The sequence below is a fragment of the Trichosurus vulpecula genome, chromosome 2, assembly GCF_011100635.1.
Source record: "Trichosurus vulpecula isolate mTriVul1 chromosome 2, mTriVul1.pri, whole genome shotgun sequence".
Taxonomy (NCBI): Eukaryota; Metazoa; Chordata; class Mammalia; order Diprotodontia; family Phalangeridae; genus Trichosurus; species Trichosurus vulpecula.
Genome location: NC_050574.1, coordinates 18,793,933 through 18,809,369, shown reverse-complemented (window position 1 = coordinate 18,809,369; position 15,437 = coordinate 18,793,933). Strand labels below are relative to the sequence as shown.

At 41.3% G+C, this 15,437-nt stretch overlaps 1 protein-coding gene across 3 annotated transcripts in view; it reads left to right on the top strand.

The window, feature by feature from the left end:
• The window catches only part of KIF1B (kinesin family member 1B), a 188,810-nt gene that overhangs the window by 156,241 nt on the left and 17,132 nt on the right, over positions 1-15,437 (top strand). For all 3 annotated transcript variants that reach the window (XM_036747919.1, XM_036747917.1, XM_036747918.1), the window contains 6 exons: positions 111-195; positions 2,333-2,438; positions 7,892-8,006; positions 9,157-9,290; positions 11,354-11,415; positions 13,048-13,193. In XM_036747919.1, the coding sequence (XP_036603814.1) occupies positions 111-195; positions 2,333-2,438; positions 7,892-8,006; positions 9,157-9,290; positions 11,354-11,415; positions 13,048-13,193 (648 nt within the window). The remainder of the gene's footprint in view (positions 1-110; positions 196-2,332; positions 2,439-7,891; positions 8,007-9,156; positions 9,291-11,353; positions 11,416-13,047; positions 13,194-15,437) is intronic.

Here is a 15,437-nt window from a genome sequence, read left to right as displayed (position 1 = left end):
ATACTTGTTTGCATGATGGCTCAGACAGCACCCTGCTCCTAGAGAATGGGCCAGTGGTGCAGGCGAGAGAGGGGCAGCCACCCGAACCCAGCACTCTGCTTTCCTCCCAGGGCATCCAGCGGAGGATCACAGTGACCATTATCCACGAGAAGGGCAGTGAGCTCCACTGGAAGGATGTTCGAGAGCTGGTGGTAGGTAAGTGTGCCCACTGGAGGGAAAAGAAATCCAGGGATCTTTTTTTTTTTTTTCAGCCATACTTCCTAGACCTTAATGAAGTCTGACCTAGGGAGGATAGATGGACACAGACACATTGCATAGGAGTCTTGGGTCTGAAATTGACTTTTCCTCTCTCCCTCCTATTACTGTCACAGTAATTCATTCATTTATTCAACACATACATATTACCTACTGTGTAAAAGCACTCTTTTTTCAGGAGTTATGGGAATCATAAAAGAGTTATAAAAATTATAAAAGCTCCCATTAGGAGCTTGCAATATTGTTGGGAAGACAAAAACATACCTACTTTGTGCTCTCACACCTCCTCCATGCCTTTGCTCATGGTTTGTCTATGCTTGAGATACCTTCCTTCTCCCTTCCTCACCTGTGGAATCACAACTCATCACAGCCCAACCTCTAACTCCTGCAGGAACTTGGCTCCTGTTGCTGCTGGGCAATAACCCTTCCCTCCTAATCTCACATATGCCTTCATTTTTTAGCTTTCCGATGCACTTAGCATGTAATTCTGTGGCATAGTATAGTTGTGTTTGTTTCCTTCCCCTGCTAAGGACAGGAACCTTATCTTCTTTAAATTTTCTGTCTCCCGTATGGCACAACCCCACTGTTATGCACATAGTAGATAACAAGTATCTATTTACTGATTTATGAGTTCATTCGTTAATGAGGTAAGTCATTGAGTAAGTAGTGTCCTAGTGAGCAGTACGCAGAAGTTCAGGAAAAGTACAGATTAGTGTTAAATGGGGCAGTTGGAAAGGGTGTGCGGGCATAGTTAGACTTGAGCCTCAATCATGAATACTTGTTAAGCCCCTACTGTGTGCTTTGGGTTATGCTAGGCCTTGAGGTCGCCCACATAAAGTTCTTGCCTTCTGCTCAGGGGATGTGACATGTCTGTGGGTAAGTAAATACAGAGAATGTGAGGAGGGAGAGATTGCAAACATCTAAGGAAGCAGGGAAGGTGATGCCTGAGCTGAGTTGGTAAATAGCAGTCTAGGGCCAGATTGGGGGTGGGGGGGTGGGAGCGCAGCACAAGTAATGGCTCTTGAATAGAGAAGGAATATGAATATTGTACATGGGCATTTGGGGGAAATTAATTTGAGGGGCTGGGTGAGATGAATTCCCATTCAGGATCCTGCTGCAGTAGTCCTGGCATGAGGTGATTGTTTCTCACTTCTTTAAGAAGAAGTTCAGGCCCTTCTTCCTGCTCTTCCCAGCTGTTAGTGCCCACCTTCCCTTTTATACCTTTTATTTGTTTTGTGTTTGTCCTACATATAGATGTCTGTGTGTCTACATTATAATATAAGCTCCTTGAGAGCAGGAATTCTTTTGTATATTGACTTCTTCTCAGTGACTGCCATAAGCAAGTCTCCAATGCTTAATTCATTCATTGATTTAAATGCAGATGACAGTGGGGATAAAAAGAGGGGATGAATGTAAGATGTTTTATAGGAAGAAATGATAGAATTTTGTGTCTAACTCCAATGGGAGATAAGATGGAAGATTTAGTGATTATTTTGAAATTTTAAGTCTGAATTCATGAGAGAAGACTGGTACCACTGAAAGACATCGGAAAGGAGAGCCTGGTCTGTTGTAGATGATAAGTTTGTCTTGTGACACAAGTTTATGATAAAGATGGAACATCTACATAGAATGTCTCCTGTGTGTAGTTAGAAGTACCTTTGAGTGAAAGGTCATAGGATATTAGAGATGGAGAGACCTTGGAGATGGTCTATTCTAGCCCATTCTAGGAATAAGGAAGTCAGGGCTTAGAGCAGAGGAATGGCTGGCCCCAGGTTCCCATCTGGTGAGGAGCAGAGCTAGCCCTCGGACACTTATTCTCCTCCCGCCACCACTTCTTTCCCAGCCCAGGAGAGAATCTCGAAAGGTGTCACAAGTGGCAGTGGAAGTGAAGGGGTCAAGGTCCCCTAGGAAAAGCACATGGAGAGAAAAGCAGAGGCCCAAGCACTGAGAACTGTCAAGCCGAGGAGCCCTCCTTGCTCCTGGAGCACTAGAATTTTGAATTAATTTGTGGTCTAGGGAGTTTACTGTTTTGTCTTAGGGAACGTATTGTGACAGTAACGTCGGCCTTCTTCCTCAGGTCGAATCAGGAGCAAAGCAGAGGTGGATGAAGCAGCTGTTGATGCCATTCTTTCTCTGAACATCATCTCTGCCAAGTACCTGAAGTCTTCCCACAACTCTAGCAGGTAGGGCCCGCTGAAGACAGGACTGACTAGAATGCACTTGGAGCCCTGTAGCACTGAAGGTTCTTGGGGCAGGGGTCTGATTGATTTCCATTCTCTTTTCAGATGTCCTCACGCTGCCAACAAAATAACTCTCTGTGTGTATGTGTTTATAGTAGTGATCATTATATAGATGGGAAAATAATTTTTTTAATGAAGTGAATAGGGGAGAAAAGGGGGGGAAAAAGCCTCAGTATGCTAGCCAGAGAGTTGAGATAGAGATAAGGCATCATTAAGGCTATACTTTTTTATGAAGTGGTTGCTGTGGAAGAGATACTGTTAACAGCAATGTTCCAGCAGAGACACATTCCCCCTTACTCCTTTCACCCCTTTCGAGTTTAATGGAGCCTCTTGTGTGTAGCCAGGCCTGCTGCTGCAAGTCTTTTGAATTTCCTTTTCCCAATAATATTGATCGTTGTAAATGTCTTGATTAAATGGCCATCTTCTTTCCCTCTGTCAGACTAAAACTCACTTCAGAGATTTTCACTGGGTCCCAGTTTAATAGAAGAGTTTCTCTTTGCCTGGGAAAGGACCGAAGTGTTCATTGTGGGGAAGCCAGAACTTTTTGATCTCTGCTGTGGTTAGGGATGGCAGTCTCAGTGTTCTAATGTGGGCCTTACTGTTGGTTTCTGCGTAATTTAACTTGTGCTGTTTATTTCTGAAAATGTGCTCAAAATAAATGAACCCATTTAATTTCCTTTAGATTATTTCTTTTAACATGCTGGTACAGGTGTGATCATCAGGTGATGCCTCTGTATTCTAAGACCCCTTCCATTTTAGGAATCTTTTTTACATTGGTTGCGTCATAAGTCAGTGATAAGATAAGTATATTCACAAATGCCTTAGGAGATAGAGGAATAGAAAGACCCAGATTATGGCATTTGAAGGGCAAGAGGGAGGCAGAGGCTGACTGGGAGCCTATCCAGCATGTCTGTAGGCTGCCCCCTGCTGCCAATAACTGGTAGTATTCACCGTGTTGTCTCTGGGAATATAATGATGCCTAGCAAAATACATATAGAAAGAAACTTGGAGTGCTGGTAGAGTTCAAGGAGCCTGTCAGTATCTAGAGACCCTTAACAAGACCCAGTGGTACACCCATCTTGGCAGGCCAAGAGAAGACTACAGCCTGGGAGAATGGATTTTCAAATATACCTAGTCTGCATTTACCTCACAGTCCCAAGTCAGTTAATTGTGTATCTTTAGAAGGGGCTTGTGGATGCGAAGAATGGACTGACATCACCAAGGCCTAAGCAAGTCCATTCTGCCTAGTCCTATAGTGGTCTTTCTACATTACGTTATATATCAGATCCCTTCTCTCCCTAGAATTCTCATCTTCACCTTCTGTAGGACTCAGGCAGCTCCAAAGACGGTTGGGGGAAGGGGGGACGGGGAGAGCCACTCCTGCCCACCCCGCCCCAGGCCAGGAGCTGTAACCAAGCATGGCTCCACATCTGATGGGGGCTTTGGGCTGTTCTGTTGGCTGAGTGTCTACACTGTTGTTTTCTAATTATTTTCTCATCAGCAGATCGTTTTTTCCCTTTCTGTTTTTATTTTTCTGCTTTCTTGTCTCGCTTTTGGCTACACTAACAAGCTTTTTCTGTGTTTTTGCAGGCTGTTTCTTGATAAGGATATGCCTAGGTATTTTTTGTTTGCTTCTTATGTGCATAAAGTTTCTTGTTTAGCAGAATGCTCTGCCTTATGTTGTTCTAACTGTACTTTTAACTCCTAGTGCTCTTCCCTTTGCAAACCTCTCAGCTGATGCTTAAGACACAGTATCTGTGCTCTTTTTTATGGTTCTGAAGTAGCTTCTCTTCACTGGAATTCTGTGATTCATCAACGCAGTTCAGCATGTGGATGATTTACTGTTTTTTCCACATGCTAAACTTGCTCCATTTTATTCCTCTTTTTAAGTGATCTTGCTCTTAATTACACAGTGGAAGACTTCTTTGTAAATTTCATGCTGTTTCCCATTCTTTTTATTTGTAAAGCAAACTGTTCCTAGTCTTTGTTTGAGCCCTAGTTCACAATCCCTCACTCTGTCTTTGATTTTCTGACTTTAAGCCAAAAGCTAGAGAGATTTGCTGCTTGTTGTTCATTAGATTGTGAGCTCCTTGAGGGCAGGGATGCTCTTTTGCCTCTAATTTTGTATCCCCAGGGCGTAGCACAGTGTCTGGCACGTAGTAGGCGCTTCATCAATGTTTAGTGATTGTTCAGTAACTTTTAAGTTGTCGGTCACGCTGTCCTTTATGTTTGTCTTATATTGTAGCAGAGTCTAGTCCAGCTGTCTGAGAGCAGAACCTGAGAGAAGGACTTTACTTAAAGTCTTCTTCCTTTGGTGATTGAGGCGTCTTTACCCTGCTGATCCACTGTTCTCCTTTGGAGCAGAACAAGGCCATGTTTGTGTTATATTGGAAATTTTCCATGTCTGTGTTTTGCCTAATCTAGGAAAGGGGGAGTCCCAAGTACCCATTGCTTAAGCTGTCAGGTGTTTTGCATTAGGTAGAGTTATTGGCTTGTCTCCTAGTTAACCTTTGCCATAGGTTAGTAGTTTGATGGATTCTCTACTGTGCTCTCATTTGAGAATAACCTCTCCTGATCCTCTTTCAGAGCAACCTGTCAGGTGTGCCTCTGAAGTCGTGAGAGTTTTAGGAAACACAAGCTAAGCTAACCTTCAAACTCAAGGGAGGAGAATTGTTGCTATCCCCAGGAGGCCATACATTTTTTCCAACAATACTGCCATGGTTAAAAGTATCTCCAAGAGGGCCATTGTAAACTATACTCTAAAACCATTATTTTATCATTCTCCCTTGTCTGTTTCTCTTTTCCTCTTCTCTTTCCTCCCTTCCTCTCCCTTCCCCCAGCAATCTATCTAATTTAACCTCCAAAGAAAATGACTCTCCACTAAGCTGTAGCTTGAAAGAGCCCTCAGAGGCTTTGTGGGCCAACCATTCTTTACCTAGGTGCTCACAGGATTTCTCCAAAAGAAAGGGACCTTCTCAGAGGCTCACAGCTAGGAAGTGATAGCATTTGCACTTGAACTCAGGTCTTCTGATATGCTGCAGGCTCTGAAAACACTTACCCCAAAGGAACTCTATACCAAGGGGTCTGCTTGGAAGGAAGATTTTCAGTTGTCATCAGGCGGTATCAAAAACTTCCACAATTCTTTGGTGTGTTTCCCTAACTCTTATACCCTATTGTCCTACTTGATGCAAGCTGGAAAATTGACCCTGAATTATAGAAATGCCAAGTTTTCCTGTGTGAACTGGAACCTTTGGCTCACTAATTTTGAATCATGTAACCCGCCTAGTAATACTAAACATAGCCAAACTAGATATATTGGAAATAATGTAGCCAGTTACAGAATACATATAGTAGTATAAGAATTTGTGATTTTGAGTCATTGTAGCAATATTCCCATTCTGATGTAAAATACAGGAAGTCAAAAGAGAATGTGTGCATCCTGGATTACTTGGGGATAAGTGAAACTTTCATTAAATTTGAGTTATCCTGAACCATCTGAAAGAGTAGAATTTGGCCTTAAACAATGGTTAATTGAGTAAAAGGTTTATTCAAGAGAGACACTGGTTTCCCTTTGTTAGGTTCTCTCTCTCTCTCTCTCTCTCTTTCTCTCTCTCTCCCCCTTTCTCCCTCTCCCCCTCCCTTTCTCCCTCTCCCCCTCCCTTTCTCCCTCCACCCCTGCCCCCGTTGCTGTTTCCCATACTCTCATCACCCTCTCCCCTTTGTGTTGTCTTTTCATGTGCTTTTGTTGCCCTGTCTCTCCAAGAGAAAGACAGAGTGTATCACAATGTTCCATAAAGAATCTTGAATGAAGCTGCAATTACAAAATGCCATCAACAGGCACCACCACACTGCTGTGAAAACCTAGAAACTGAGGAGTCTAGAGGCCTCTTTGGCAGTCATGCCTAAAGGGGGCAAAGGTGTTAAGAAAGTTAGCCAGCAGTGCCAAGGACTTATTGCATCAGAAGGCCTGGTAAAGGTTTCTTGGATTTTTCTGTCATAGGTCAGGGAAGAAGTATGAAGGAATTCTCTGGAAAGATATAGCAATTTACCTTTGTGGAGACTGTTGAGGAAACCTTATTCTCGAGTCCTGAATCAGAATCCTGTTCTGGGACTTAAACTTTAGCATCAAGAAATAGAGGACAACATTAGGAATTAGGGGCAATTTCCACGCTTACAATAGTATTCAGTAAAATGCTACAAGTGAGATGTTGGCAGACCTTGAAAGCTAAACAATTGTGTCCAAGTGTGTGAGAGAAAAGGCTCCTTTTCTACTTCCACTCAGAAGCTCTCTACTTAAACTCTAAGTTCCTTATTGAGAGGTTAGTCAGGACCACTCAGTTTTCCCTGTGGGAATGGGAAAGAGACATGAGAACTTGTTTATTGGTGCCCTTAATGAATAAAGTTTCATGTTAGTACAGTTTCTTTTATGTCAATAATTGAGTTTCAGAGTGAATTATTTGGCAGGTTAACAAACGATGTTCTCTTGCTTTTTCCACTGGCAAAAGACTTAGCTATATACCCTTATTTGTATGAGTATTTAAAAAGAAATTTTTTTTGCCCTACTCTGTGGTTTTGTTGATGTAGAAACCTACTAGAGAAGAATTTCCTTTATCATGTGATTCACGTGCAGATTCATATTTGCTCTGCGTTTTGTAGTCCTAGGTCACTGAAAGGGTTAAGTGACCCACCCAGGGTTGCACCACCAGTATACATCAGAGGCAGCATTTGATTGCTGTTATCCTAATGAGTGCTGCTGTCTATCTACTATCTAATGCTGACTGTCAAAAGATAATTTTCCATATTTAAATTATATTGCCCATCTTTATCAATCCTACAAAATACAACTGTGATTGGAGAGCTCATTGAATAGAGACCCCTTCTTCTGGCTTTTCTGAGGCCCAAGAAAACTGGATGGCATGTTAGTTGGGTCGCTAGAGATATAAAAACTAGAGCTTACAAATTGAGTATTTGTTTCTAGCTCTAGTTAATGGCTGATAGGGCTGCTTATGTTTTCTTCCTTCTCCCCACTCCCCCCCCCCGCCACTTCACTCCCACTCCCCTCCCCTCATTTGTGTTAATCTCCCAGATCTTTCTCTCTCTCTCTCATAGGAGGAAGACAGTCTGAATTCAGACAAAGAATAGTTTAATGGGTCTTAATGCTGATCTGGATGTACCTTTTGCTCCTCAACATTGCTGGGGATTAGGGCCATGCTCTGATGTGTTTGAAGAACCACTTGATAAATAATACACTGAAGGTTTTAGGGGGCATTCCTGTGGGACATACCGTAATATCACCTCCTCTTAGGTGCACAGTATGTTATTTGATAATGATGTTTCCTGGTCCTAAGTGATCATAGGTTCCCTTGGATCACACTGCCTCCTTGTACTTACTTTAGGACCTTCTATCGTTTTGAGGCTGTGTGGGACAGCTCTTTGCATAATTCCCTCTTGCTGAACAGAGTGACACCCTATGGAGAGAAGATCTACATGACCCTGTCTGCATACCTAGAGGTGAGAGGGTCCTGATCTTTTGTGTTTATAGTTAGGTCTGGGCTACTGGAGATGTATTCAGATCTGAGATGCTGCATCCAAGAGCAGTAAATGCCGAGAGAAGTGTTGGATGGTGATCTTGTACCTTTACTTTTCCACCACATCCTGAAACCTGGTTTAGTTGCTTTCTGCTATGACTGGTCTGGGTGTAGTAGATAAAGGGAAGCGTCATGTTGTGGCTTGCCTAGGAGGCAGGAAGACCTGGCTTCAAGTGTATCAGCAGTGTGACAGGTCACTCAGCCTCTTCAGCGCCGGGGTGATTCTCTAAAGCTGTAAGCAGCAGGCTGCATGGGTATAGATCACAGAGGTGGGGAGCCTGCGGCTTTCTAGGTCCTTGAGTGTGGCCTTTGGACTGAGTCCAAGTTTTACAGAACAGATCCTTTCATTAAGGACCTAAAGGGCCATGCGTGGCCTCAAAGCCTCAGGTTCCCCTCCCCTGGTATAGGAAGTTCCCACCTGAGGAGCCCCCAGACACAGATTAAACCACATGTGTGTCTTTTGTTAACCAGAAGGGCATGACTTTTATTATGGTTGAAATTTTAGCACGCTAATGATCCATTGTTCTTCTTAGAATGTGTCCTTATAGTTGTGGAATGAGCCTGTAATTGGCTGCAGACTAGTTCCTCTATGGAGGCAGCCTGAAAATAATTTGAAAACAATAACACATTTGAAAGGTATAATGCTTGAATCTACATAGTAGACACTCAATAAATACATGTTGATTAATTGAATGAATTGGCAGATTATGAAACTGTAGATATGCTCAAAGTCAATGCCTAGTCCCTACGGTCACATCTATCCTGATGGACTACCAAGAACATTGCTATAGTAGTCAAGTCATCAAATATTTATTAAGCTCCTACTGTGTGCCTAGCACTGAGCTGAGTACTAGAGGTAGAAAGGGAAAAACTACAAGAAGCTCACAGTCTAATGGGAGACATACTACATAGAATATAAGCATGTGTTTGAAGAGTCCTTGTAAAATCTCTTGCCCCATAAGATTAAAACTTGTCTCAATACAACTTTCCATCTGTAGTACTTAGGCACCACTAATTAATTGTATGTAGCATGCCTTTATTTCAATCCTTAGCATGTTTTTGTCTGCTTCTAGCTTGACCATTGCATTCAACCAGCTGTGATCACTAAGGATGTTTGTATGGTCTTCTATTCAAGAGATGCCAAGATCTCACCACCACGCTCTCTTCGCAGCCTGTTTGGGAGTGGCTACTCCAAGTCCCCAGACTCGTAAGTTTTTACAAATGATCCAGTCCAAATTTTTCTTGAAATGATTAAGTTCTATTCCATTTCATTTTAATATTCCCTTAATATGGTATTGCAAAGCTAGTACTAGATAGTCCATTTTAATCATTGATAAATTAGTACAATAATTCCTAAAATAGCTTTTTGAGAACCAAATTTACATGCATACTTCCCTTTAAAAAGTGGCCTAGCTAAATGTGGAGAGGTTCCTCAGAAGTTCAAAGGCCAGATTTTTTTTAACTGTAGTATACCATGAAACCAACCAAAAAAGCACAATTTTATTTTTTGTAGTGACAGTAGAAGAGTGGTAGTAAAGAGAATTAGAGGTAAAAGGAAAGTCTTGCACATAGGTATAGAAAATCAACTTTATAAGTACAGTATGGAGAAGAAGTAGATAGCAGTTAGTCTGAAAAAGAGCTGGAGGTTGTAGTGGCCTGATGGTAAGTTCAATATGAATCATCATTGTGAAGTGACAGGCAAGAAAGCTAAAGCAGTCTTATTCTGGATTAAAAGATGTATGGCATCCAGGAACAAGGAGACGATAGTCATTTGGAGGAGTCTGTTCATTTCTGGGTGCCGCAGTTTAATTGGACACTGATTAGCTGAAGAGCATCCAGAAGAGGGCAGGTACCCAGGACAGTGAAAGGACCCCAGTTCATTCCAAATAAGGATCAGTTAAAGAAACTAAGGGTGTTTAGCCTAGAGAAGGAAAGATTCAGGAATGCTGGCTATCTTCAAGAAGGATTAGACTTGTTTTGTTGGACCAAGAAGGCAGAACCAGAAGTAAATGGGTAGAAGTTGCAGAGGCAAATTTAGGCCTGAAATAAGGACAGACTTCCCAAGGTGGAATGAACTATCTCAGGTAGTAGCAGATTTCTCCTTATTAGAAATCTTCAGACAAATACTGGATGACCATTTGTCCAGTATATTCTAGAGTGGATTCCCCTTTAGGTATGTGTTGGACTTGAGGTCCATTCCAAGTCTTAACTTCTGTGACTCTATAACTCATTGGTTAGCAGACAAAGATTCCATACTACAGTACTAAGTAGTTATATTTTAGTACTCATAGACTCTCAGGACCCTGAGCCTAAGAGGCCCAGAAAAAACAGTGGTAACCAGACCATTGACGCTGCTTCAAACCCAACCCCTGAAGCCATTGTCTAGGGAGCACGCTTTGTGGAAATGTGATCTGACAACTGCTTCTGCAGGTGCTGTAACTCCTGCCTCCTTAGCAGCCACAGCTAAGAGAGGAAAGTCCTTTTCACTTCCAAGCCTTTCATATCATGAAATGGTTCACTATCAGAAACAGGTTAGAGTTTTTTGAATGGAAATATATTAAAGAAGATGAATAACCATCTATTTTGCTGCTGCACCTTAATGAACATCAGACTTTTCTGACTCACAGTTGGAACTTCCTAGATTCATTGTCTCTCCATTTGAATGTCATTCAATCAGTAAACATTTATTAAGCACTTACTGTATGCCAGGCACTGTCCTAAGCACTGGGGACAGTGTCTCCCTTCAAGGGATTCGCAGTCTAATGCGGGAAAGCTTCTTGAGGATAGGGACTATCTTCCTTTTCTATTTGTAGCCCCAGTATTTTGCACAAAGAAAGCATTTAATAAATGATTTTGCATAACTCATTGTGACCATGACCTTCTTTTTAAAATTTTCACTATGTCCTTGTTAATACATTCTAGTATACTTCCAGGAATCAAAGTCAAGTTCCCTGGCCTCCTTCTGAAACATAAGGCTCCAGCACAGCTGTAGACAAGCCATTTGACCGCTCTGTGCCTCACTTTCCTCATCTGTGAAATAGGGTTAACAGTACTCACACTATTTATTTCAAATAGTTATTAGGGTAAAAAACTTTGTATAGCTTAAAATTCTATGCAAATATCATTATTTCTAAGGTGCTTTTCATTGTCTTTGAGATGGGTGATCATCTTTATGAAGATAAGCTAACATGTGTGAAAGAGAAATTGTTTTTCATATTTCTATTAATGAAAATTGATGGGATTGTTCTCATTTGTTTTCTTTTTAAACAGAAACCGTGTAACTGGAATTTATGAACTCAGTTTGTGCAAAATGGCAGACACAGGCAGTCCCGGTAAGCAGCTGCCAATTTGTGTGTGGTGTTATACTTACTCATGGGTGCTACAAATACTTGTTGGTAGAGTTATGTTGTTCCAGAAAGCTAGAAAACATTCACTTGGATTAAAAGTAAAAATTTTCATAACAAAAATTTTATTTTATTATGATGTATCTTCTCACAAATTATTCTTTTGAGAGGGATGGCGAGTTTCCCTTTTGTTTCTTATACTGCAACACAATTTTGAAAATCATCCTGACAACAGGATGCATTAGAATGCTGCATTATCTTAGAAATTAAAAGTGAATTAAAATGAACTTGCTTTGGAAATTTGACTCCTAGAGATAATTTGACAGCATATTAAGATATCATAAAACCAAAAAGAATCAGTACCATTTAGAAATATTAAAGTATCTTCTAACTGCTGTCAAAGCATATATTTTGGTATTAAGTTGATGGCTTTCATCCTTTTTATCACTACCCCATGGACTGAAGGAAATCTTCACATTTTCTATAAATAGTATCAGAGAGAGCAAGATGGGCTTAGTTGAATGAATGAGAACTTTTTAATCTCTAATGGATTGTCGTTTCTATAGGAAGCATGTTTAAGTAGAAACCAGAATTTCATATGCTTGGTTCATACAGAAAAGATGAAGCCTTAGATTTGAAATTAAGTCTTTATAGCAGTACTAAGAAGTTGGGGGGAGGGGTTTAATCTCCATTTTTATTGAGACTTTTTTTTTATATCTACTCCCTTCCAGAGAGCAATCTCTTTTAACAAAAAATAAAAAAGAAGGGAAGAAAAGAACTCAACATAAACATCAAAAAAGTCTGACAAAATATGCAGTGCTTTGCACACTGAGTCCTCAACTTGTGCAAAGAAATTAGGGGAGGCTCCCCTCCTCTCCCTTCTTTGGGGCCAACCTTGGTCATGACAGTTTCGTAGCAGTCAATTTCACTAAGTTGTTTTGTTATTCTGGCTCTTCCCATTAATATTGTCACAGTCATTGCATATCCTTTCCCTGGTTCTGCTCACTTCACTTCGGATCAGTTCATAGAAGTCATTCTGCACTTCTCTCTTCCTCATAGCACAGTCATGTTCCATTACCTTTGTGTGGCACAACTTATTCTGCCACCATCCCCCCACCCCCCCCCAGTCACTGGGCATCTGCTTGCTTCCACTTCTTCAGTACTTCAAAAAGTTCTGCAAAGGGTCAATATTTTAATGTGTTGGTTCCTTCTTCTTGCCATTTCCCTCCTTAGGCCTGACAGTAGAATTTCTGGACCAAAGGATATATTAGGGAGTAGAATTCAAATTAATTTCCAAGATGGCTGGTCTAATTTACAGTTCCACCAGTAGTGTGATAGTGGGTCCACCTTTTCACAGCCCACTGAGGGCTAAGCAATGTCTTGGAGAATAAAATTTGAAATTAAAACATGTAGGATTTTCTTTCTTTGGTGGGGGGGTGGGGAGGGTTGGGAGAGGCTGAATAGAATTTGCAAAACTCTGAGTCTATGGAAATCAATTCAAACCAAATCAGTCAAGCACAGATTGATGAGTTAGTGGATCATTAATTTTTTGAGGACCAGGGAGGATACTACAAAGTAAAGATATGTTCTTCTGAAGTTTTTCTGTTTTCTCCATTTTAGGTATGCAAAGGAGAAGAAGAAAAGTTCTAGACACATCTGTGGCCTATGTCCGTGGAGAAGAGAACCTAGCAGGCTGGCGGCCCAGAGGAGACAGCCTTATTCTTGAGCATCAGTGGGAACTGGAGAAATTAGAGCTTCTCCATGAGGTATCAGAGAATTGGGGTCCCTTTGATATCCTCAGGGCCTTCAGAGAATCCTCTTTTCAGAGTGAGAAAAATGACAGAAAAGCAGCTTGAGAAGTGAGAACTCCCTTACACCCATCATCTCACATTATAAAGAAATCATGAATTTGTTGTTCATTCATTCAGTTTTGTCCAACTCTTCGTAACCCCGTGGATCACATAGCATACCAGGCCCTTCTGTCCTCTAGTATCTCCCCAAGTCTATTCAAGCTCATGTTGATTGCTTCCATGATGCTATCTGTCCATCTCATCCACTGCTGTCCCCTTTTCCTTTTGCCTTCAGTCTTTCCCAACATCAGGGTCTTTTCTGATGAGTCCTGTCTTCTCATTACATGGCCAAAGTATTTAAGCTTCACCTTCCGTAATTTGTCTTTCCAATAAATAGTCTGAATTAATTTCTTTAAGTATTGATGGGTATTTTTCAGCTTACTATCCAAAAATCTTATCCAGCACCACAATTCAAAAGTGTTGATTCTGCAGCACTCAGCCTTCCTTATAGTCCAACTCTCACAGCCATACCTTGCTGCTGGAAAAACCATAGCTTTGACTATATGGACCTTTGTCGGCAAAATAATACCTGCGTTTTAGTGTGCTGTGTAGATTTGCCATAGCTTTCCTTCCAAGGAACAAGTGTCTTTTAAGTTTATGGCTACAGTCACTGTCTGCAGTGATCTTGAGCCCAAGAATACAAAATCTGACACTGCTGCTTCCATTTCTTCTCTATTTGCCAGGAAGTGATGGAACCAGTTGTCAAGATCTTAGTTTTTTTTTTTTCTTGTTTGTTTTGTTTTTTTTGGAGAGGGGAGGGCAGGGCAATTGGGGTTAAGTGACTTGCCCAAGGTCACACAGCTAGTAAGTGTGTCAGGTGTCTGAGGCTGGATTTGAACTCAGGTCCTCTTGACTCCAGGGCCGATGCTCTACTCACTGCACCACCTAGCTGCCCCAGGATCTTAGTTTTTTTTAATGTTAATCTTCAAGCCAGCTTTCACACTCTCCTCTTTCACTCTCATTAAGAGACTTCTTAATTCTTTTTCATTTTCTGCCATCAGAGTGGTATTGTCTGCATATCTGAGATTGTTGATATTTCTCCCAGCAACCTTAATTCCAGCTTTTGATTCAGCCAGCCTGGCCTTTCACATGATCTACTCTGCACATAACTTAAATAACGTGACAGTATACAGCCTTATCGTATTCCTTTTCCAATCTCAAACCAGTCAGTTGTCCCATGTTTGGTTCTGACTGTTGCTTCTTGGTCTGTACACAGGTTCCTCAAAAGACAAGTAAGGTGAGCTGGCACTCCCATCTCATTAAGAACTTGTCACATGTTATTGTGATCCTCACAGTCCGAGGTTTTAGTGTAGTCAGTGAAGCAGAAGTAGATGTTTTTTCTGGAACTCCCTTGCTTGCTTCATAAGCCAACAAATGAATGCTGGCAACTTATTCCTTTGCCTCTTCAGAAACCAGCCTGCTCTTCTGGTAATTCTTGGTTCATATATTGCTAAAACCTAGCTTTCAGAATCTTAAGCATAACCTTGCTGGCATGTGAAATGAGTGCAATGGTTAGGTAACTGGAACATTCTTTGACATTGCTCTTCTCTAGGATTGGTCCTAAACTGATCTTTCCCAATCCAGTGACCGCTGTTGAGTTTTCCAAATTTGCTGGTGAAAAGAGTGCAGCACTTCGACAGCATCTTCTTTTAGGGTTTTAAATAGCTGGACTGGAATTGTCACCTTCACCGTTCTTATGATTAGCAATGCTTTCTAAGGCTCACTTGACTTCATTCTCCAGGGTGTCTGGCTCTTGATCGGTAACCACACCATCATAGTTATTGGTGATATTAAGATCTCTCTTGTATAGTTCTTCTGTATATTTTTGCTGCCTCTTCTTAATGTCTTCTTCTTCTGTTATGTCCTTACCCCTTCTGTGTTTTATCATGCCAATTTCTTGAAGAGATCCCTTGTCTTTCTGATTCTGTTGTTTTCTTCTATTTCTTGGCATTGCTCATTCAAGAAAACCTTATCTCTCCTTATTCTCTGGAATTATGCATTCAGTTGGGTATCTTTCCTTTTCCTCTTTCCCTTTCCTTCTCTCCTTAGCTGTTTGTAAAGCCTCATCAGGCAATTGCTTTCTTGCTCTTCTTTTGGAAGCAGGATGTTTTTTATTGCTTCCTGCTGTACAGTGTATTGCAGACCTCTGTCCATAGATCT